The 23,420-nt window shown below is 49.9% G+C and overlaps 9 protein-coding genes across 9 annotated transcripts; 5 read left to right on the top strand and 4 right to left on the bottom strand.

Annotated features, from left to right (window-relative positions):
* Nucleotides 1-860: 860 nt before the first annotated feature.
* On the top strand, nucleotides 861-1,304 carry G6M90_00g068910 (uncharacterized protein; the record flags this gene model as incomplete). Its single annotated transcript, XM_014684516.1, has 1 exon — nucleotides 861-1,304. One exon carries the CDS (start codon nucleotides 861-863, stop codon nucleotides 1,302-1,304), a length of 444 nt encoding a protein of 147 aa, XP_014540002.1.
* An 805-nt stretch (nucleotides 1,305-2,109) lies between these two features.
* G6M90_00g068900 (uncharacterized protein) lies at nucleotides 2,110-4,373 on the bottom strand (the record flags this gene model as incomplete). Its single annotated transcript, XM_014684517.1, has 3 exons — nucleotides 2,110-3,232; nucleotides 3,299-3,529; nucleotides 3,580-4,373. The coding sequence occupies 3 exons, from the start codon at nucleotides 4,371-4,373 to the stop codon at nucleotides 2,110-2,112; spliced, it is 2,148 nt and encodes a 715-aa protein (XP_014540003.1).
* A 1,294-nt stretch (nucleotides 4,374-5,667) lies between these two features.
* Nucleotides 5,668-6,153, top strand: G6M90_00g068890 (uncharacterized protein; the record flags this gene model as incomplete). The annotated part of the gene is made up of 1 exon (XM_014684518.1): nucleotides 5,668-6,153. The coding sequence occupies one exon, from the start codon at nucleotides 5,668-5,670 to the stop codon at nucleotides 6,151-6,153; it is 486 nt and encodes a 161-aa protein (XP_014540004.1).
* A 2,440-nt stretch (nucleotides 6,154-8,593) lies between these two features.
* G6M90_00g068880 (uncharacterized protein) lies at nucleotides 8,594-9,109 on the top strand (the record flags this gene model as incomplete). The annotated part of the gene is made up of 1 exon (XM_014684519.1): nucleotides 8,594-9,109. The coding sequence occupies one exon, from the start codon at nucleotides 8,594-8,596 to the stop codon at nucleotides 9,107-9,109; it is 516 nt and encodes a 171-aa protein (XP_014540005.1).
* A 603-nt stretch (nucleotides 9,110-9,712) lies between these two features.
* FCR1 (Fluconazole resistance protein 1) lies at nucleotides 9,713-10,774 on the bottom strand (the record flags this gene model as incomplete). Its single annotated transcript, XM_014684520.2, has 3 exons — nucleotides 9,713-10,352; nucleotides 10,405-10,502; nucleotides 10,574-10,774. 3 exons carry the CDS (start codon nucleotides 10,772-10,774, stop codon nucleotides 9,713-9,715), a joined length of 939 nt encoding a protein of 312 aa, XP_014540006.2.
* A 5,103-nt stretch (nucleotides 10,775-15,877) lies between these two features.
* On the top strand, nucleotides 15,878-16,192 carry G6M90_00g068860 (uncharacterized protein; the record flags this gene model as incomplete). Its single annotated transcript, XM_066130889.1, has 1 exon — nucleotides 15,878-16,192. One exon carries the CDS (start codon nucleotides 15,878-15,880, stop codon nucleotides 16,190-16,192), a length of 315 nt encoding a protein of 104 aa, XP_065986969.1.
* A 1,397-nt stretch (nucleotides 16,193-17,589) lies between these two features.
* G6M90_00g068850 (uncharacterized protein) lies at nucleotides 17,590-18,045 on the bottom strand (the record flags this gene model as incomplete). Its single annotated transcript, XM_014684521.1, has 1 exon — nucleotides 17,590-18,045. The coding sequence occupies one exon, from the start codon at nucleotides 18,043-18,045 to the stop codon at nucleotides 17,590-17,592; it is 456 nt and encodes a 151-aa protein (XP_014540007.1).
* A 3,821-nt stretch (nucleotides 18,046-21,866) lies between these two features.
* Nucleotides 21,867-22,451, top strand: G6M90_00g068840 (uncharacterized protein; the record flags this gene model as incomplete). The annotated part of the gene is made up of 1 exon (XM_014684522.1): nucleotides 21,867-22,451. The coding sequence occupies one exon, from the start codon at nucleotides 21,867-21,869 to the stop codon at nucleotides 22,449-22,451; it is 585 nt and encodes a 194-aa protein (XP_014540008.1).
* Nucleotides 22,452-22,541: 90 nt separating this feature from the next.
* Nucleotides 22,542-23,348, bottom strand: G6M90_00g068830 (uncharacterized protein; the record flags this gene model as incomplete). Its single annotated transcript, XM_014684523.1, has 1 exon — nucleotides 22,542-23,348. The coding sequence occupies one exon, from the start codon at nucleotides 23,346-23,348 to the stop codon at nucleotides 22,542-22,544; it is 807 nt and encodes a 268-aa protein (XP_014540009.1).
* Nucleotides 23,349-23,420: the final 72 nt, after the last annotated feature.

The following is a 23,420-nucleotide window of genomic DNA, read 5'->3' as shown; positions in this document are numbered from 1 at the left end:
AATAGTCCTCACAGCCTTGCGACCAAATTTTTCCAACTCCACGCCTTTCTTCTCTTCTTTTCTTCCCGGTTTGCCCCTTTGACCACGTGAGCACGGTTCCTGTGGCAGCCAGCCACGAGCCTTCTCTGGGGGGAAAAAAAGGGAGGGGGGGTGCGGTGGCTTACAGATTGATGCTGCATCAGATTGATTTGGACGGCCAGTGGGTAGCTGGGAGAATTTCTGTGTCATAGAAACTGCCTGTCCAGCTTGTTTGTACTTGACAAGACAAGTTATTTGCCGGTTTGCGGACGAGCGTCCGGGCCACGTCTGAGGCGCCGTGAGCTCGACTTGGTACTTTCAGCGGTTCCTCATGGCCTTGAGGACACAACCGTCCACGGGCTCATTCCGAAGGCGTCGTGCCAGCTTGCGGCAAGTAAACCCCCAATTCAAATCTGCAGTGTCACAAGATGTCGAAAAACACTTAAATGCGTTCGTGTCAAGTCATGTAATTGAGTCTGCCGAAGAGAGATGTTGCCTGGCGGAACAGTGCGTGGTGGTGACTCGAGGTGACGGGTGGTGTCGCCATGGGGAAAAATCCGCGCTCATCAACCATGGTCAAGTGACACGCCGACAACTGCGTGCTGGCTGCTCTAGTGTAGCAGCCTCAAAGTTTCTTGGTACTTTTCGTAGAGTGAATTCATCGAGATACATGTATAAAAATGCGACTGGGTCCCGGATAACAAGCCGTAGCTCCAGTTACAACTTAAACGCAGCTCTTGTTCCGGTAACACTATTCCATCACTCTTATTCTCACATCACGGTACATGAACAAAGAAACTCTCCATACGGAGCACTTGACGTTCCATTATCATTCCGCTAACATGACGAACCGCCACGAGGGAAATGAGTCTGCTTCCTCCTCCTCTGAGAATAACAGGGGTTCAGCCGAGGAGCCAGATAATACTCTCAAGCAACAACCCCTCCGTCCTGCCCGTGCTTATATCCGCGGGGGCCCTCGCAATTATGGACGGGGGCACTGTCCGGGCTGTCGACATGACCAAGAAGTCGACGACAACAACAACATGGACAACAACAACATAGACAACGACGACGGCGATGTCAGCAATAACAGTGGCTTTATAGCCCTTAATCTGGAACCGGATGCCGATGCACAAGCGCGGGTCCAGCTCCCGAATCGTAACTGGCGCATGACGAGAAAGCAGGTCATCGGCACTGAGGTTGGCGTACTCTTGGTCGTTGTGAGGCTTATTGGGGTTGGCGTGTACAAGGGCAATACCGGAACCACTGCTGGTATGAGGAATTAGAATCTGGGGCAATCCAACTGGACCTGTCAATTGTAAACTGCCAAGAGTGACTGGAGGTTGACTAGACAAGAAGCTTGTGGGGGTTGTAGGCAGGGACCTCTGTGCTAACAACCACCAGACCCTTTCTGCTCCCCTAGGAGACTCAATGTTAAAACATTTGAAGACATGGAAGTTGGAGGGAATAGTGACTCTTGGTGACTGCGGCCATCGAATGGAATCACCTGGAGCCAAGCCAACCTCATTGACTCTTACCACATGAAGCATTTTACATCGTAAAATGCAAGGAAAATAAGTGAACTCACGGGGATCGAATAGCACTTTCACAACAAGAGATTCTGGCACCAGACTTTCAATAACACATCTCGCATTTGACTGGACTTGCCGGTCACGACTATAAAATAACTGGAGGCTAGGGGGTGACCTGACTGGCAGGCCCGGTTGAATTGAGATATTGAGATGGGAGTAGCCAGTGACGGCACATCGCCGTCGTATAGTTTGAAGTACTGCAGGTCTTGCAGCTTTTTCAGTCTGGCTTAGTGCACATTATACGCTGGCTATTGATAGGGCTATAGGGGAGGCAGGCACGGCCACACACTCGTAGATTGTATCACAGGACGTCCTAAGAGAGCGGCCTGGGACCATTGTTTCTTGCTAGGCTCATGTAGCGGTAGGCCAACGTGGTACATGCCATGCCGTGGTAACGTATGCTGGCGTTCCTCGCGCCGACTACTTACCATGACATCGGGGTGACAAGATTTCCTTGTCGGCCGCAACATATTAATCTCCCTGGAACCCAGACTCCCACTCATGAACCCTCAGGCTTGGTGTCCAAAAGAGCATTCGTTGTCCACTTCCTGCCCTTGGCCACCCCGCTGGAGACATCTACACCGCGCGTCGACGCCTCCCATTCGTCTGTCCGCCAAAGAAAAGCCCTCCATTTCCCGGCCATCATTTGCTCCATCTTATCAGCCCGCATCCAAAATTCAGCCGTCCTCGAGGCCGTGGTAAACCGAAATGTGGTCACGCAGACGACCCCTTTCTCTCGGATATTCCTCGCCGACTTGGATTTGTCTCCTCCGCTGCTGTCCAACAGGTCGTACAAAGAATCCAAACGCTGTGCAACATCCCCCACCTCGGTGTTCCAAAAGACAAGAATAGACCGAGGCCCATGGTCACTAATAGCAGGAAACGGCGGAAAAGCAATGCTATACAGATATATCGTTTCGAGCGGAACCAGACTTGCGCTAAGCGAAGAGTCGATCCCAAACGGCAGCAGACGACGCCATATGCTGACCAAAGTGGTAAACTCGGCAACCCAGGGCTGTACGCAAATGTCCTTGGGGGCACGTACTGCGTCGACTTGCGCGGGGGTGTAGACGCGCCTCTCCGGCGGCCGGGCCGAGGTGGTAATGACGCCGGTGCAGATGCATGACAGGATCCGGACGAGCCAGTGCGCCGGGTATCCGACCTCGAACATGCCGACGACGAGGTGGATAAGCGCGGTGAGGTTGAGCGGCGCGTACACGGGTGAGTCGCTAAAGACTGGCCGTGGGTGCGAAAGGCAAATCTTTAGTAAATGGCCATACACCCACTTCTCGAACCCGGCCTTGGAGAGGAGTTTCTGAAAAGGCATGACGCTCCTGGGTACGCTGTCCCATACGGTATACTGCTCGAATACAAACGAATGGAGCGGGCTGATCGTGGGTGGCGAGGCCTCCTCCGTGAACTCGCCTGGGCGCTGGGTGAGCAGGAAGTGCTGGCGGATGCGCTCCATGTCGTACATGAGTAGATACTCGGACCGGAAGGCCTCGTGGTTCTCAAACTCTGGAGGGTTGAGAAGATTGGTAAACCGCAGGCTGGACGGCTGGTCTTCCTTGAGGAGGGGCCGGCCTGTTAAGAAGGAGGTTAGGTGGCCACCGATATAGTCCCTGTTCATCCATGTCAGACTTTGCACAAAATTTGTTGGAGTAGCAGCAGGGAGGGTCGAATCTTACGGGATATTGCTCATGTGTATGTAGTCAAAGGTGCGAGGAAACAGGGTCGGATCGGGGGTGCGACTATTCTTCGGGGGGGACATCCGGTGGTCCAGCAAATTGTAGCGCATGCGGTCCATGATGTCGGCCATTTCCCCTGCAATCACTTCCACGACCAACCGCTTCCCAGGGTCAAGCATCAGTATGGAGAAGTTGAAGACGCGGAATACTTCTGCAAGTTTCTGGATGCAGCTGGTGTCGGCCTTGTCCGTGGAGCCCGGACCACGCATCGACTCGATTACTTCCAAAGGATGAAAATCGAACGGTCCGGGTAAATCATTCCCTGTTCTCGCCTTCTATTCGCAAAGTCATAGTCGACGAGCGTATTGTTGAATCTCCAGTTTGCATCGATGTATTGATATAATTTCTTGCCCTTGCCTGACGATCGGTACTTTGCCAGCAACTCGACAAGGGAGGGCTCGCAGCGCTTCACATCCGCCATAGGCGGCAGCAAGGTATGAAATCTCCTAAAGTCCTCTCGTTCTTCCCTAGGCCCGAATTCCGGCACTTCGCCTATAAGAGAAGCCGCGCGCATATCGGCTTTCCGGAGATTTTGCTCGATGAGTCTACGCACGTCGGCGATCTTGGAGAAGCCTTCCCACGGTTGCTGCCACTGACGAAGGACTCGAAGGAGAGGCTCGCGATCGTGGTCTCGGACGTAGACAAACTGGAGAGGGGCAGCTTTACCCTCGAGCCTCTTGATGAGCTCTCTGATGTTGCTCTGGAGCTTGGCCTCGGCGAACGGTGGAATAATCTGACAGCCGAAGAGGTAGGCCATGGCGAGATACTCATCCTTGGCACCGGAGACCTCGTCCGGAACCGCCGGGTCGACTCGCTCCATCATATTGAAGAAGATGAGCAACCTGGCCAGTGCCGCCACCTTCAGATCTAGCACAGTGAAATGAAGCTTGCTCAAGGAGGAGAGGCGAGATTCTCCGTCCATGCAAGCTATTGTGGTGAGAGCGGAAAAGAGGTTACGTCCGTCTCCGAAGCCGGCGAAGAGGATTGAGATGTCTGGTCTTGTATCGCCCGTCATTCCAAGTGGCTCAGTCAACATCTCTAACTGGTCATGGCCTACACAGAAATACTCGGCTATGTCTTGTCTTGACCCCAGTCAGTAGGCGAATGACGTTGGGAAGGGGGACAACGTACGGGCATGGCTTATACCGTGGTATCCGGTCAAGCAATTGTCTCCTGAGAACGGATTCGTCTGGGGCCTCAGCCAATAAAGCTTTCATCGACCCGACAGCTTGGTCTAGTTCAGCTCGTCATACTGATATGTCAACGACCCAGGATAGATACCGTCAGTGCTAGAGGCCCAGGCAATCCATACGCAGCTTTAACCTTGGCTGTTACAGAATCCAACGGGCCATGCCACCTCTTGGGGCCACGAGGTCGCCATCGTCTGAAAACGCACTCGATAATACGTTTAACTGCAGGCTATTTTATGACTTGTTGGGAGGCGTGTAAGTAATATTATTCGGAGCTGTTGTGAAAAAAATATTTTTTTTGACCCGGATATCACCGGCCAACCAGCCTAAAGTACCTTGCGGAACTTACTTCGTAGTTCCTCTAGGCACATAATACCATGTCAGGTGTATAGATTTCAGGCTGCCCCTTCCATGAATAGCTTAACTTGATAGCATCTCTGCCTTGAAAGGATCTGCGTACTTTTTTCATGTCTTTATGCGCGTTCCGCTGTGCCGTTTAATAAATCGGACTGGTTCGCCGCCGGGGCTCCGGTCCCGTTAGAGCCGGGTCCAGAGCATCAGGGTTCTAAACATTGAATCAATACGCGTAAAGATTTTATTCACATATATGTCACGGGCAGTGCCGACGGGCAATGCCCAAGGGCCAACGCGGAGGAGCCGGCTCTGCCGGGACCGGAGTTTCGGCGGCGAACCAGTCCGATGTGTGCAACTTGAATTCATTTCACCCAAGTTACCAAGCAGCAACTTAGATGCGAAAGTTGAAGTGGAACTTAAACTTTTATCTCCGACAACCTAAACCTAGATAAAACAAAGGGAAATTATTGGTTAAACTTCAGGCTAGCCCGTGCATATAGTGTACGGACGGCTCGGCAAAACTGCCAATTCTATTCCTTGCACCAATACGGTTTTTAGTAGTTACATGAAACTACTCCTGGCAGAATTCACTCGCTGGATGCCAAACTTGTTCGATGAAGCTTTTGCTAGATTACCAACTATAAAAGGAGTCTTGGCTGGAATTGCCTGTACACCTAATGAGTCTGGTAGCAGACAATTGGAACATGCAGCTAGCTGTACGATAGTGAGTCCTAATCAATGCGCCGATTATATTACGGACTCTATATGTCCTCCCGTTACGACAAGGTCGAAGTTCTCGACTACACCAAGTCGACCGTCTTGTACAACGCACAGATTCAAAAATCCAAACCGCAAATATCCATCTTCCGCCCATCAGACGGGATGCTATGCGAAGAGCTAGTCGCGCTCGTCACGTTCCACAAATTATCATCAGACATTGGTATTCAAATGCGCGATGGCCGGCAGCTCAACATGAAGCGCAAACATATCCTGTCAAAAATCTCCAGGGTCGAAAATGCGACATTCGAATGGAGCTGGAAAGGGAACAACTTAATATCTGGCAACTTGCGACTAATAGATGACGAGAGCAATACTGTCGCGAAATTGATAGAGGCGTCATCGTGGTCGAGGAGAGGATTGGGGTATATTGCTATTTCCGGACATTTCAGTTCGTCAATCATTGACGAAATAGTCGTGACTGGACTTGCCAAGCTGGGCTATCGGCTACTTGGTGACAAAATGCTGAATTGAGGCGAGTTACGGGGGCTATAATTTTATGGTTTTCGCCAGGGGTACTACCAGATTCTCAGCTGTTGAAAAATATAAAGGCTGGCAAACCTCCTGAATGAATTCAGGTAGTTGGTGAGTGAAGATGGAAGATCTCAGTTCTAGGCCAGACAAGTACACAGAGTATATAAGAATATTATTATCTGCAAAAACAGCTTTCTCTTTCTCTATACTCTTTAAAAACTAAACTTATAATATCAGTACTTTTACTATTTAAATTCAAGTCAAGGGAGTATAGCTTATTAATATTACTAGTGAGAGGTATAAGCACAATTAAGCTATCTTTTCCGGTCTAGGTAATCGTCAAAGCCTTTATTTTACCCTTGATAGCATCCAAAGCAGGCTTAAACTCCGCTCCAGCTGGGTTTAGCATCTAATCGGCACAAGAGCATTTCAAAAATAGCCTCCAAACCACGCGAGACACCCGCCACGGACTATTTGGTTGCTGGTAAGGGATAACTTCTCAGTGTCGTGAGTGGTGCGAGTAGCCAGCACATTATACGAAACCTGTCCGTTGTTCACAACATTCTCAGTTAGACTTTTGTGTTGATATGAGTGGGACATTTTTGGTTCCAACGTACAGGTTCACCATTGTATATATGACTTCGATGGACTTGTCAATGAAAAGAACGTCTTTGCCAGGGACGGGCCAGATGGCGTTGACAGGGCTGACTGCCGCAAAGGCGGCCACAGCAATGTACGTCTTGTTCAGCATGCTTCAAACCGATCCCGAGGGTCAAGCGATTGGGAAGATACGTACAAGTAGACAGAATACAGGTCAGAATAAAAGACCAAGTTGCACCGAGAACTGAGAACAAGTCGGAAGGATTTAACCACGAGCTGTACGCATCACAGCATTGAGCAAGTAGGTCATCACCTACCCTTCCTTTGTGATCAGGCTTGCATCATCAGTCATGTAGTATCACAATGCTGCTTGTGCGCTTACTCACCAACTTTAAATGTAACATTGAAGGGGTTCCCCGCTCCGGGTGGCGTCGCCGGTACTTGGCTCAGCAAGTAATCAATTGATCCAATGATGCTTTCACTGGGACCTCCGCACGCCAAGGTGGAGAGGTAGACAAAGGCAGCTGCGCCTGGCGTCTCTTGCATACATGTATGTATGTGATGTAACAATCAGGGATTGAAAAAGTGGAGTCGGTCGAAGGCACGATTTAGGGCATAAATGATTCTACAATAGCCTATTCCTAGACTAGTAGGGATTTCCCGTATAATGTCAGGCGCCTGCAGTGGCGCGGCGAAATATGCCACCATGCCAGCACAACAGTCAATATAATTCACCGTATTATGTAATTGGCTTAGAACGTCTAATGCTCCCGCGCGGAGTCTACTAGCCAGCACTGACGATGAACAATACTACTACTACTGTAATTCACCCTGAGAATGGGAAGCAAGTGTACGGCGATGCGCCGGATCTGGAGACGTGCCGGATTCACACTGCTTCATTCAGTCCATAGCTGAATTTCTGAAACCATCAAGGTCAATGAATTATTCCAAAACGGCACTGCGTTTTAATTGCGGCGAGACAGCGGCGACGCCGACGCAGCCTTAGCTCTTCACCACCGCTCTCGTGCAAGGGCCAACGTGGGATCTTCTTCAGCTTTAAGAGGAACCTTGTACCGTGTTCATTTGGATTCTCGGGGTAGTACTCCGTAAAGGCCCGACGCAGCAGGGTCAGCCACCGACGGAAGGAATAAGGTTCCCCGACCCTCCGAGGGCACGTCGGAAGGCCGGCTCAATCCAACAAATCTTACTGGATGCGATATCCGTTTAGAGTTCAACTAGGTGGCTGTCGGCAATGCGGCCTGAGGCGTTATACCATGCCAAATACCAAACGTTCGCAGCCACTTCAGCCAGTGCCACGACAGCTTTGTTACGAAGGCTGAGCTTCATTGGAGGGCTAATTAACCTCAATTGCTTGCGTCATTTGCCCGCCTTTGACGAGTCGGATGACGACAACCCATACTTGCTAGTACTGGTGAGAGTCATTCGGGGTCAGGCGCTTTTATTTTGAATCCACCTCTGTGGCTTTGTTGAAATTAAAGTTCAGGAGCTTGTCGTGGCGCAAGGCATCTAATGAGATCTGGTGCGTAGGCATTCCCGCCCGTCACGCGCGGCTATAAATAACGCAACGGTAAATTCAATCTGACGACGTCGGAGAAACGCCAACATTCACCCAGATACCACCGTATTTCGCTGCTTCATCGCCGCACATCTAGCGCATTCTATTTGATTCCAGCGTTACTCTACAGATAGCGTCTAATCCAGCAACAGGATCAGCAACACCCAACGCATTGCGACACCGTCGTGGGCGATCAAAACATAGCCCAAGGCCATCCAGAGCGTACAGGAAATATATACTACTTTCTGGGTGCTCCGATCCGAAATGTTCGGCAGGAGAAGACGTACGCCCTTGCTCACCGCTGCCGTCATCGCCGGGACTGCCACGGCCGCCTCAAGACATGGAGCGAGAAAGCAGTCCGACATGGAGGCGCAAAGACAGTTCCAGATGGAGCAAGAGGCCGAATTTCGAAGAAATCAACAAGACAGGGAGCGAATGCGCAACCAGCAAGCCATCGACGCGGCTGTCAACGAAGCCCTGGCCAAGCAGCAGACCAACCAGGGAATGCAGCAGGCTCCAGCTCCTATTGTTATGCAGCCGGCGGTTGGTCCTCCTCCGTTTTACGCGTCCCGCGATGAGTACATGGCATCTGGACCCGGGCCGTATCTCGAACCTGGAGCCGTCCCTCCACGGCCACGAAGCACTTCAGCTGTTGACTCTGGCATATGCTTCTGTCGTGGCTGTGGAAGCAAATGCGGCATGCAGGATAGGTTTTGTAGCAGGTGTGGTGGATCACTAGCTGGCATCGCGCATGATAATTCTGAGAAGCAGGCAATGTAGACGAGGAGTTGGTATTGACGGACATGGAGCGTTTCGGTGGCAATTTATGTATTTTACGCTGGATTACCATGGTCAATGCCGAGCCGGTGCTTTATGTAATAGCTGAGCAACGTGTCCTCGAGTGGCTGTCGCCGACGTACTTATTGCAATGGGCTAAATTAATACATCTTGTAGTGAATATGCTGGTTCGATTACTCATGTCCTCCAAACTAGGAAGCTACCAAATGATTGGGCATGTAGGCCAAATATATAGTTGATAAATTCTATTTGATATTTTGAAGTTTTGAAATTTCCGACCATCGGACGTGACATTTATTGCCTGTAGAAGATTAGCTAGGTTTCTTATGCCCTAAGATACTAGATGTAATGGCTTAAGCGAGGGTGTTAACAACTGCCAAGTCTTGGGTGCGAGTTATTCAAAGACTAAAGAAGGAGGAAACATGACAATAAATAGAGACCCCGAACACCTAATCTCGTTTATTCATGGTCCCGGCAGGGAAAGCCGGGTCAAGGGCTATATAGACTACTATTTGGCCACTTTGGCCGGGCAAAAAGGAAATGCGTAGATGAAGCTAATTCTATGTCGTTGATAAGGGCCATCTCTTAACTCAACAGAGAAAGCAGAAAGCTTTGCCACTCGATAGGATCGCCTTGTGACATGGAATCGTCATCAAAAATCTCTCGAGCACCATACTGTTCTATGTTGCAAGGCTCCAACCCGGCGCCCCAGTCCTGGAATACTGATCCCGTAAGGAATAATTCGGGGGTAATACACGTGCCGTACGGGCCGTTTACTTGAAGATTGCGGGATGGGGTCCTAGAGTCCTCATCGGAATTTTCGGCAAAGCTTGGCGTAGGTACAGTAGCCACACAGGCTGCGGTATCCAGGAATGTCGTTTGACTTGTCGGTTCATATGGCGGGGAGTCTAAACTGGACGGTAATGAGCCATCTGCATCCGTCGCGGGGGGACTTTGTCCTTGGGAACGCTGGTGGTGAAGCAGTTGGCAAGCTAGGTCTACCATGTCGGACTCTGTCTCCGGAAGACTTGCTCCCACGGAAATAGTATCATCGACACGGCGGGCGCATCCTAGTAAACGAGCAATAGTGTGTATAACTGGCTGCCCCTCTTGGTTCAGGTCTGGTTCCTGTCGGTCCCACGATTGGTTGCTACGCACCATATCGTATAGCTTATATATGGTTGCAATGAGTGTATAGTGATTGTTTTCGAGGATTTCAGCATATCTTGAACGCGTTAGGCAATAATGGACGCTGGAAACGAATGAAGAATTCTTACCCTGGGGGTGGTTGTTTGTATTCCTTCTTCTTTCCTGTACTCGTCGTACAGAACACACCGTCGTCCTTGCACCGAGAGCATGGGCGGCCATTGTCGCACTGAGGGCTACTTTAGCCGTAGCCCTATTTCTTATTTCCTATTTGTCTATTGCTTCGGCTTGGTCGCTTACCTTGGACTTTTTAACACGGCACCTCTCGCAGGCCGCCCTAACACGGTCGTATCGTGGCCGTCTTAGCAGGGACGACGTCCCTCCCTGTGATTCGTTTGACGTCTGCGATTTTGGTTGCTCTTCCCCTGGTATTAGGGTTCTCATTTTGGCTGTAGGAAGTGAAGACCTGTGCATGTGGAATCCAGTCTTTTCGTGTGCCATGTTGTTGGGGTGGGTGCAATCGGCGACTCAATTCATATAGTAGCGTCCTTGGTCGTATTATTCTCCACGTGAACTCGATCGCTTCGCAGCGCGGTAAATCTGTCGATACTACCTGCACTGGAATTGCGCCATGGCCCATGTCGAAACGCAATCAAAACAGACACTTGAGCAGCATGGCAAGCATTCAGGCACTCAGGCGCATGATACAGCTCACTATGCCCCACCAAGAGTTTGCAGCACATGCAACCAGACACAGAGTCGTAGGAGCCTACTTGCTGGCCATAGGTCCATGTCCTGGCCCTAGGCTTTTTGCAAGGCATTCTGGGGCTCTTTGCAGTGTACGGCAGCAGCCTACAGGATCGTGTGGTACATGTAGGCTTCAAGGTCGGGGCAAAGCGGAGCTTGCCGTCATAGGGCCCGGCGGTTAATTTTACCGCGGTCCTATGTAGCCCGCGGATGGGACCTTGCGGTCTGGTGCTCCGCTGCCTTGCTAGACTGTAAACAGATGATGAAGCGAGCCTTTGTCGGGCGCGGTTTCTGACGACTCAACCAAGATGCATTGACGTCGCATGCATCGGCAAGTCCGAATCGTTTCTAGCTTCTGAAGTTCTAGCTTGTCTGATAACACATGGGCAAGGGGTACCAAGCCAGCGGTATTATTGCGGAGGTGACTGGCGTGATGGATTTTCAGTGGCTCGTAAGAGTTAAATGGACCCCAAGCCACTTGGCATGTAAGTGTTTCAGATTCCTCTTTGTAATCAACCATTGATGCAGACTCTATTATATAGACAACTGATTCATGTCAAAACGTTGTGCATCAGAGTTTGGCTAGGCAAGGGTCAAATTGACGGTGGACTTGGTTACCCGGTTGTAACCATCCATCATGGACTTGATACATGGACTCTTGTAATGTAATATCACATCCGCCCCTCTCCCATCTCAACCGAATATCTCGGTATGGGATCGCAACTAATTTCCTAATCAAGGTTCACGACTTGGTAATACAAAAGTTCCGGTTCAGAATACGAGGTAATAAACTTTTGAGGTTTGGATTTCGATTCCATACAAATCCCTCATAATGATGGCCTCACCACATAACTAGCCGACTGCAGTGCAGAGTGTCCCAGTGAACCGCGCGGGGCACGGCTCCATTGACAACTACCGGCGGATTATTTTGTAAGTGAGAGTACCGATGAGGGAGAGAATAAAGTCATGTCGGTTCCACACATGTATCAGTCGGGGACTATGCTAAAGTGGTCGCCGATCAGGGAAATAGGGCATGCCGAATTGGAACCAATAGTAGGTCCTGATTAACGAGCCCACTTTCTGTACTGGGAACACGCAAGGGCCCTCCCTTAGCGCGACGATGCATGTTCTAGACCCCGTGGGACTTGCGAAGTCGGCGTGCCTCTTTGTGCTCAAAATAGCCCGAGCGGCTCACTCAATGCCCTGGAGCCCCACACCCTTCAAATCGTAGAAGAGTCAAGTCCTACCGTTGACCTTTTTGTAGCACCGTTTTTACTTGGCGAAAGCTTATTCACGGCCAAATTTGCCTTTGGCACCCAACTTCCATACATACATGTATGTAGGTGTAGCGGCCTGAGCCTGGTGTCGAGATTCAGCCGCTTACCCAAGGCAACAGCCATTATTCTACTACTATCTGCGAGGTAGCAGTATTCAACACGCTTCGACTCTTCTTCTCACGTATTTGGACACTCGTCGTAATCGCCTAGCTAGTTGTCGACATACTCACCGTTACAGGGGGCACGTAAACAAGTACCAAATGGGAGCCAGCTCTTTCTCCAATCATGCTCGAGCTGTCGTTTTCTCGCGCATCCCCGAATGTGTATTTTATTATTGGGCAAAACGGGACTTGGGCCTTCAACCAAGTAGCTAGCAGCCTTATCCGACAACTAACCCATAGACTTGAGGGCCACCGTCTCAGGACCTTCACCGCTACAGAAGCTCATCGCAGAGACTATCAATTTGCTTCAACCGCCTCATAATCTTCTCCTCCGACAGCATAAGCCTGGACTCATTCCACCACGGCGCTAGACGGTTTGGGTAGCAAATACGAGCCAAACAGGCCATCTTCTCTTCTCCGCCAGAGAGCTCCTCATTGACCCTATTCCTGGTTTTTCTTTGGCTTGCTTGACCACAGTCGACGGCTGCATCTGGGCGTGATGAAACAGCACTGCTAAAATAATGCCCATGGCAATGACTGTCCGTGCGCAAAACTTGTCGTAAACGCTGGTTTTCGATACATAGATCTCGGATCCGACTCCTCCGCAGCTGGCTGTCTAGTAACGTCTCTTTTGTACTCTTTTCTAGTTTCGCTATCCGATCCTCCATGTCTCGAATTTTGCCTTCTTCCCGTTGACGAAACGCTTGCTGTCTAGAATCAAAATGTGAGTTGTACACTCGCAAATGACTCGCCCACAAGGCAGGCTAGGATAGAGAGGCGGGAGCGTACTTACGCAGCTCGATTCTGGGCTTTTTTCCTTTTTACTTTTTCTTCTGACAAAGTTTTATTCTCATGAGGCCTTTTGTCGTTGTTGGGTCTTTCTACGTTGCAAAACGGCAGTTGCACTATTTGTGAATCCACATCCAAGAGTGCTGTGCTAGAAAATGCTTCACAACAGTGCCAATGTGAGAAGTCGAAAGCATTAGTGGTTGGGCTTGATAGGTGGCGCTGGGCTAATAGAGGACCCGATGTGCTGTCGTGACTACAAAGGGCCTCTTCATACGTGGTGCTTAAAAGGCTATCGGGCTGGAATTACTCGTCAGTAACACAGCGATGGTACAAATTCTCTCCCCAAATACAGCCCTAGGAATATTCAACTGAAACATGCAAACTCAACGGGCTTCAAAATATTAGATGGTAGAGTTAATACCTTTGCGATACTGCAACTATTGGCAGAATCGACAAAGTAATCGCTGCTTATATGCGACGGTGGTGTGTATGAAGTAAAGTTGTATGACGAAGAGTCCCATGCAGTGGCAAGTGGTTCAACAACGTAATGAAAATCACTACAGATATTAGTCATTCTGGAATAGATAAAAATAAAGAAGGAACTGAGGCCAAGGAAATCTTTTCCCATGGACACCCTCTAACCTATTTATATGAGAGTAATGTTATTCGAGGCAGTAAATCCACAAGTTGTCCGGAATAGGTCTAGGTCAATGCGCATGCGCCTATGCGCATGAACGCAGCCTAGGAACATCACATTACACGACTTCGCGGAACGCTAACAGCTTATCAGCTGAAATGAAGCGCAGCGTACTCTCCAAGTTTTCCGCCCACGTTTTTAGTTTACTAATCGTAGGTTACTACTTTTCCTGGCTATATATATACCTTTTATTAGGTTATCTTAGGGTAATACGTATAAAAATTAAATACTAGCTGATAATAATATGAGAGTAGAAATAGTTTAAATATACTAAAACTTTTAGCTTAAGTTCAGTTAAATTATAGTAAAGTCTTTAAGGTTTCTCTTAATTAACTTTAAGAAATTTAATTATTTTACTTATTACTAGAAACTTTTATTAGAAACTTATATCTAGGTCTACTTTGAATTATATAATAGTATATTTATAAAATAGCAGTAGCGGTTAGTCTTTCCTCATAGTATTAGAAACGGCCTTCCGGGTCCGCCGGAGTTGGGACAGCTTTACGGTTACCAACTTTCTTATACGCATCTACTACTCGCAAATCAGCATGTAAATACTGCGCTGTCACTTGGGCACTACAGGAGCATGTCTGTGCGGTGGTCGGCGCCCTCCTCCATATCTAGAGGTGTTGAAACCTTAGAGAAGAGCTTCACGGTATCGTGAGTTTTACTGGCGGCTGTGGTCGTATGTGAAAGCTGGTAGGTCAGATTGAGTTATATCCGCAGGATTCCAACTTGCCAGACGAGCACAGTTAACATGGAACAGATGACGGACGAGCAGAGGAAAGAACCTCGGCAACACCAAAAACCCCTCTACATGCACCATGCAGGCCACCCGCATCGTTCACGGCTTCCGAGCAAGACTGGCACCTGGAGGGGATCGTCGCCATGGAGCGGCAGCGGGTGCGGCACCAGACGGAACGTGCCGCCTTGCATGTAGTGATGGATGCATTATTGAGCCGAGTGAAACCATCAACTCGGCACCACTCTGAAGTATACACCCAGCTGACCATGTCATTTGGCCTTTGTAGCTGCCATTCGGTTGCTTCTCCATGCAATTCAAGCATGGCCCTGCCGTGTCCAGGGCCAATGCCGCTCAGTTTGACACACTTGACTCTCAAACTTTGCATGTCTATATAAAGCTTCCCGTCCTTCTCCATGCCCGCAGCGTAGTGTTGGGCAGTAGTACATTTGCCGTCTTCACATCACAGTCGTGGCATTTGCCCATCTTGCCCGGCACTGGCCGTACCGCACTCCAGCCACGACTGTTTTGCTTCTTTGCAAGACATGGTGCTGGTGAAGTGCTCCTGCGCGGCAACCTTGGTATTTCCGGGCCTTGGGCTGCCGTCGTTGTGACCTAGCAAGGAATGACCTGGCAGGACTCCATTATTGACGACAAATTCGACGGCCCAGACACGGCTGAAGTCGACGACAACAACAGCCACGCGTTTGGTCGCACCAGTGGGCGTAATGCCAATACATATGTCAATTGTCTTGGCATGCCTGCGGGGGTTGCAGTATCATCTCGGGAAACGGCTGCCAGACGGGCGATTTTAATGGTCCTCGGCGGGTGGTGGTGCTTGGGCTTCTCCCCGAGATGCGACGGCGTTGTAATGATTTGAGGAAGCTTGACGGAATTGCCCAGCATGGTGAGCGGATCGACGACCAACGGTGCCGACGCCCGGCTGCCGATGGATGGCGCCGTCCCGACTACTCGCACAAGTCTTCTCGAGGTACCGAGAGTCGTGGCCATCTGCTTTGCCCTATATAAATGGCCGCCTATTACTCGTAGCCAAGCTTCAAGCATCTTGTTGAAAAATATACAAGCTAAACACTCTACCTTGTCGTTTGCTCACCTTCTTTATAGCATGTAAGGCCTACCCTCAGCATTTGAAAGAAATACCAAACCCGATAAACTTGCAAAGATGGAATAATGCCTGCAGAGCAAAGTCCCTTTTACGGTACACAAGCGGGAAGCTCCTTCTCTCTTTACCCCAGGAATAACTCAACCGTGAGAATTTTAAAGGTGTGGGCGGGACTAGGTTCCGGCAAGGCCGACAAAGACATTGTTCTTAAAGGGATCGCGGTCGAGCGGTTTAATGGGGAGAGGGACAAGATCTACAATCGTCCGCAGCCAGGAGACACTGGCACTCTGCATCCGCGAATTGCCAATGGCTCCGTGATAGGTTTTCTGGGCATGTCGGGCTGGGGGATTGACCATCTCAGCATACGATATAATGCCAAATAACAAGTTTACCACGGTACGCATTACAGCATGATTACGTGCGATGCACTTCTTACATGCTGAAAATTGTGGTTTTCAGATGCGTTGTAGGCACCATCCCCAAACGCCTGGCAACAAGTACCATGTTGGGCTGGTCTGGAACAGAGTCATGCTATTCCAAGACGACGCTTTGGTATAGGTTTTTCTCCCTTTGGGCTTTGGGGGTTTTCCCTGTACCATAATGCGAATGCAAAGGCAGTAGGGCATATTTATTCATGTCAGGTTACTTGGCAACGTATTCCACCTGCGAGTGCCACGCCCAGAATCCCCATGCGCAATAGCATGGCAACCACTATATAAACATGAAGGGAACGTTTATGCCTGGGCTGCCCGGCCTCATGTTTAATTTATGTGAAGCCCCTTTATCGGGCTTCACGGTCTGTTTGGCCTTTTCCGTGCAACATTGAACGTCTGTCACTGCCAGCTGTTACCGTCGCCTTGAATCCTACCATGATGAGCACATGTGGCATCAAGTACAAAGAGCAAACTGGCGCTGGTGTACTTGACCTATTGTCATCCTGAAGCTATCAAGGCAGACCCAGAAGTGACGGCTGAATATAAAAGACGGGACGCCAAGGCAGGACAAGTCAATAGACGGCATTCTCAGTGACCTTGCTTCCACTCCATCTCCCTTTCCTTCATTTCATTCCTACTTGAACTATGGAAATAAGCACCAGGTTCCCGAGGTGCAAGATGGGCAGCGGCGAAAAGTTGACATGTCCTTGTTCTTGGCTTCTGAGCGTCGGCAGCCGACAAGCGTTGTTAGGTGCACTTGGGTCGCATCGAGTATACACTAGTAAAGAGTCTCTACATGGCGTTGCAAGAGGTGGTCCCTCTTATATTTTATAAATTATTATATTTTACGTAATCCGCCGGCGCCAGCCGCCTCAGCTCACGCTTGCCTATCCTCGCCCTGCAGCAATCTTGTTGGCTCGTGATATACCTTTACCGTTCCTCTCTCGGGCCCGTCATGCTGCTGGTTAGTCACTTATAACAATAGCGTCAAGTACACTTTACAGCTGGCAACTCTGTTCAACAAGTCCAAGAACCTCTTTGTAGTATTATGCACAAGTTTGGCTTGAGTAAAGGCTATATAAAAGGTCTGGTATATAAATACTAGTAATATAAACATGAAAAGGAAGCAGCCATCCCATACACGGACTGCAAAATTTTCTGTCCATCCTTAATCACCCTTTACACAGCGCGTCATTGACTCGCCGCATGCATATCACGGCTCTGGCTTGTGCCTAGCCGGACTGTAGGCCGCACTGCTCTTCGCAGTCACCGCAGGCAATGCAGGTCAGGCCAAATGCGCAGTCAAAGCAGAGATTATTCTTGACCCTGTCGCACGCGGTATACGTCTAAGTCGTCTTCCAGTCGCTCTGTCGATGGACACATTGGTCCGGCTTAGAAGGGGGCGCCTCGTCAATCTTGAACGTCCTGGAGAGCATCCAGGGCTGTCGCTTGCCGTCCTTGCAGACAAAGACGGCTTTAAACTCGCCGGGTCCGAGTTGCGCATTGTCAAATTCGACCGTGGCGATGTCGCCACGGCCTTGAGTCTTGTTCACGTAGGCCCAGGCCTTGGGATCGGCGGCATAGGGATTGTAGGCGTCGGCCGGCCACATGCCGACCCATGGGCGGTGGCCGCCGCACTTGGGGTCCGGGGCATAGTAGTTAATGACGGTCTTGGTGGCTGTGAGCCAGTCGGATATAATGACATTCTGGCTTCCGTCGGTAGGAACGCGTTGGGGGGCGGGCGAGCCGAGGACTGGCTGCAGGGCGCCCAGCACGAACACGGTTGCGGTTGAGAGGTACATGATGCGGGAGAGAGCAGGTCTGGGGGTGTTGATATGTGATGAGGAGCTTGGAGGTGAGGAGTGTCTTCCCGGTCGGTCAAGTTGGGACATGGAGGAATGTGCGGGCATCTTTATAGTAGCACCTTTGGCTACTTCGCTACGGCGTAGCTATTCGGCGTGCCAGGGGGCGACTTGGCACTCGACTGTATTCCACATCATGGCAGACAAGTCTGCCCGACCCGTGATGCTCTTCTGGGCTGACGAGATATCGCCAAGTGGTTGACCGTGCGAGTCTGGCCTGGCCTCGGCTGATGGCATGACTTGGTGGATCTATAGTATGTATATACTACGACTTGAAAAGAGCACCTCGTTAAAACGGGTCACAGTGGATGAGGGCTTAGAGGACGTGATATTATCGAATGAGCAATGGTATATCCCCTACCTCTGGGTTCAGTGCGTATAATTCACTCTGCGCAGGCGGCGGGGAGGAATCACGTATGCCACATTCCTCCCTCTCCTGTAAAGTCCCGATTCGGAGGCTCGAATGCGTAAAAAAACGACTCGTCTCTTGTGCTGGTGTTTCTGTTTCCACTTTTTATTTCATAAACACGCAGCCATGGTGACTTGCTCGCGTAGTCTTGGTATCTACGTGTTATATTGTGTATCTGCACTCTCCGACAATGCCGCTTCATGCAGGGTTGCCATGAGTCGTGAGCCCGTGGGCTTCATTAAAAAGGTATTGGACCCCATACCGTCTACGGGAAGGATTGTGATTGACTACCGGCCAGAAGCGTCTTGGAGACACCAGACAATTGTCATGACTACTTGCTTACCAAGCGCCAGGGGCAATGCCAGGGTGTAGCATTGAACACTACCGGACGAACCAGATGGCATAAATTTTCTCCAAACGCCTCGGTCAAAGGATCACAGTCCTTCTGCTTCACTTCCTCTAGCCGCAAGCTATAGATGACAGACGTTGTTGTCATCTCTGGAGGCGAGAGGGGGAGTTTGTAGACATTTCATCCGGTATTCTTCTTTGTACAGGGACAAGGACCAAACGCAACGATAGACGGGCGCTGCTATCATTGCACTCGAGAATATAACCTTAACATTAGTGGCCAGCTACGAGGCACCTATTGATGCTTTAAGGCTGATTATGCGTCGACTATGCACAGATGCAGCCGTACCCGATTCGGTGCTTCCAGTGTCCAGGACACCCCTTGTAACGTAGCAACGTATGATATCGACTTGACATGTACCATGTTCCTGATAAAATATACACAGCAACCCGCAACAGCTCCTCGATCAACTTTCTGCACCAGGCCATTCCTTGCCTAATGGGCCTGACACGCCCGTACTCGGTGGAATTGCTCTTTCACACCTGGGTCATATTTAGTTTATATGGCCAAATTCCCTTTAAAACATCAAGGTAGCGGCGGGGAAATCTAGGACAGATGAGAGCAAGGCGGACGCCCGGGAATGGGCTTAAGCTCGTATTAGAGAGGACCTAGTTATTATGAGGGGTATACTTGCACAGGCAGGACAGTTGGGCATCTTGCTGTCGAGGTTGTATGAACTCTATCGGCGAATCCAGCTGGCTAGGCTGACAAAGCTCCAGTTCGCCGACAGAGACGATGTTGACATTTGATGTTGCCCTTGCATTCTGGGCCAGATGACGATTCAGGGCCTCGGAAGCATGTCTGCATTGACCGGCTCAAAGGTTCTCTCAGTCTTTGTTGAGCGGCTGGAAAGCATGTCGTGGGGTATAGCTCAACGTTTCAAATATCCCTTACCAAGTCTGAAAAGGCCACAGTAGCTTCAAATAAAGGGGTTATGCCATGATGATGATCCGTCCGCGTGACAGGCTGAAGTTTGTTAATAATCAGCTCGAAACTTGACATGGCCCCTCGGTGTGAGCAGATTGTAGGTCTTCGTCCCCGTTTGCAACAAGAGCATGGTAAAGAAGGGACAACGCATGTGCGTGACAGGCGCCGTAGAGTCGTAGACCGTCTCGTGAGCTGCTACCTTTGATTCCTCCCATTATCAGCATGCGGCCGTGGAGTCGAACTAGCCCCTGGCCTTGTCAAGCATGAATCAACTTCATGCATAAACCTAGGGCAATAGCCAGACCCAACTTGTGGAGTATTCGATTCCACAGCAGATCCAGCACCCCAATGTTCACGTCGTAATATCGGTCCATGTCTCGCCAAAGCCCCTTGTCTCCTCTTCTCCACCAACAGTTCCGGTCGCCCACAAAGGTTCCGATGCCACATGCAATTTCGGGACACATGCGATTTCGGAATCAACGTCAGCTGGGTATAAACGCCAACTAGTAGGACCAACATTATTACCAAGGTTGTGAACATGGCCCTTTTATTCCTCATATTCCGAGTGGAGGCAGCACACAAGTTTGGTACCCCCATCGGGCTTTAAACTCAACACTGGTGCCTCCATTCCTGCCGTCGGACTTTGTGAGACGCCGGAGGCTATAAAGCAAGAACAAAAACTGAGTAAGCGTCGGAACATGGCCAGTAAACCCAGGTGGGGTTGGAAAGGCCGTTGAGCACGCTCTCAAGTCTGGCTACAGGCACATTAACTATGCGCTTATTTACCGCAATGGTGTGCTGCACCTCTCCAACAAGCCCAAAGAGCATCATCTATCAACTTCTGCTAAGAGAAAGAAGTATGAGGTGTCATCAATGGATCTGGCGCCTCTCGAAAAGAAATCTTTAAACAGACTTTCTCGACCTATACCTTGTGCACTGGCCAGTGTAAGTGCATTCATGCCATCATACCACGTCATTGTTGCTGACCCCAGTCAGACGCCTTATACTCAACGAAACATCTGACCTTCTTCTTGTGAACCCAGACGGCATGCGTTCTTTCAATCGCTCCCAGGACCAGGAAGACACTTGGAGGCAGATGGAGGCGGTCTACCACTCCGGAAAGGCCAAGGCGATCGGTGTGTCTAACTGGAGCGTGCCATACCTAGAGCACTTGAAGAAGATGTGGACGGTGACGCCAGCCGTAAACCAGGTACATGTTTTGCACTTCCCACCTTCCCCTAGATGCTCATGTTCTCAAGCAAGTCCGTCACTGCGAGCCGGATCGAGCAGAACCTCAAGGTGGTGCAGTTATCGAAGGAGCGTTTCTTGCCCGTTATACAGTCTGTGGCAGAATATGATTCGAATTTAATACTTGGATAGTGGGAAATTACGAGGCTACAGCCGTTTCAGTGCAGAACAGAATATTCATATAAACGGCCCTATAATCAAATGGGTTGAGTTGGTTGAGTTCAACCGTGTAAGCAGGCATAACTGTCGTTATCAAGTTTGATATCGCTATGCCAAATTTTTGGTAATTTCGTTTATCAAGATGCTTGTATCTAGCGGGTTTAATCTCTGGGGACGCTGCCTTGCCTTATTGTTGATAGTAGGGTCGAACCATTTCCATCCTGTAATTCATGCGCTGCAGTCGGCGATTCCGTTTTCGGATTCGCTCCATTCGCTTCATGGGCCTATCACGTGTGGCCGGGAGCTGAACTTCGGACGGCCAGGCAACCAAATCACCCTTCATCTAATATATGCAACTGCTTCTTCTCCTCACTTTTCTTTTCAGTAAAAATATGGGACAGTCTTGCATTACCGAGGACTTTGTTGCATCACTCGCGCAACTACTCAATACAGCGCAGGTCCCATGTGTCCTTTGGGGCCACGTTCTCCTCCGCATTCACGGAGTTCCAACCATCGTTGGCGTAAGCGTCCCCCCCCTCCTCTTTTCCCCCCAAGTCCACAGAATATTTACTATTATCCAAGGCAGTCGATTTTGTGGTCCCAGATGAGATGCTATCAGTTGCCACACAAGCTCTCACGCCTCACGAGAAGCTGATACCTTGTCCCGATGGCAAGGACTGCGACATCATCTCGCCGAGCCGGCCAACTCCCGCCCCTGAGAGCCACCTACATATCGAGGGAGCCGAAGAACCGGTCGGCCTTTACCCCCAGTCCGAGACTCTATGGTTCTTACCGCCCCTACAGGCAGCCCTCACAACGCCGGACAGAGGCCAACTTCCACCTTGCTATGCCCTTGCCTCGGATAAGTCTATTCTGCCTCCTTACAGGCTAGGGAGAGGCTCTGGGTTCTTCAAGTCGACGATTCACCCCGTTGTCATTGTTCCCTCACATGTTCTGCTTGAAGCCTTTATGCGTTTTTGTGCGCGCTATGTAAACACACCCGCTGGCGGCTTCTCTATTAGCACGATTGCTTATGTGGGGCTTTATATTGATGATGACGGGTATTTGGATCTCAAGCAGCTCTCAGAGCCACTATCTTCATCTTATCTGGCGCTCAGAGAAGGGAAGATTCCTGTCCGACAGTGGGTGAACGAGCTGAAGAAGCTACTTGGGGAGCCTGGATTATTAACATGACATTACTAGATGCTGCTATGGGACAATTGTTTTTATTCTAGCTAGCTTTAGTCAGAATCGGAGGGCCAATGTGAGCTACTTTGCATGCATTTATAGTCGGATGGTCTTTTCAACGTCAAACCCATCAGCCTGCGCGAAATAATACCCTCGCTGATTAGCCAGCAGCCTTAGCATCCCTGCGCCACTTTCTCGCTCCATCTCAACATCGCAATTATAATGCGTGTGGCCGAAAGCCCACACCTTGACTATAATACTATTAAAGCATCGTTCGTTTACTAGATCCGTGGAAAATCCGCTGGTAATAGGGCTCATCAGATGTTTGGCATCTGAAACGCCAGGAAGCCGAGATGGACTCCAGTGAGTAAAAATAATGATGTTGGTGGCATCACAGTGGTCCTCGAGCTTGGCTACCTCGCCATTTAACCAGCCAAGATCGCGCCGATGGGCGTTATTGTGATCCGCCACAGTCCAATCTTGAATAAGAAAGAAATCATTCAGGCCCATCTCTACAGCCATCTGGCTTTCTTCGGGGATATGAGAGAAAAGACTGCAGCCCAAGATGACAGTATCTGACCCTGGTGGGCGATATGAACCGCGATCAAGCACCGCAAAGTGGCCGAGTGAACTGTCGCGTTCGACTTGTTCCTCAAATGCACTAAGAACAGCGATAGTTTCTTCCCAGCTCGAGTGATATGCTTCGTGATTCCCTGGCACGAAGAGAATTGCCTTAAATAGACAAAGATGTCTCGTTAGGAAAGCGAGAATATCATCTTTGTGGGCAACGACATTGCCAATATCGCCGAGGAGGGCTAGATATGGTGCCTTTGGAGGAATGGTATACAGGTCGTAGGCCTTTGGAGATTCAAGGTGCAAATCAGAGAGAATCTGAATGTCCATGACAGCACGCGTTGGCAGGCATTTGGTAGTGAACGGTCAGCGGTGGTGTGCGTGTACTCTTGTTGCCTTTTT

This window comes from Metarhizium brunneum, chromosome 4 (assembly GCF_013426205.1).
Source record: "Metarhizium brunneum chromosome 4, complete sequence".
Classification (NCBI taxonomy): Eukaryota; Fungi; Ascomycota; class Sordariomycetes; order Hypocreales; family Clavicipitaceae; genus Metarhizium; species Metarhizium brunneum.
Note: the sequence above shows the minus strand (reverse complement) of the source record. Positions and strands in the feature narration are given on the sequence as shown.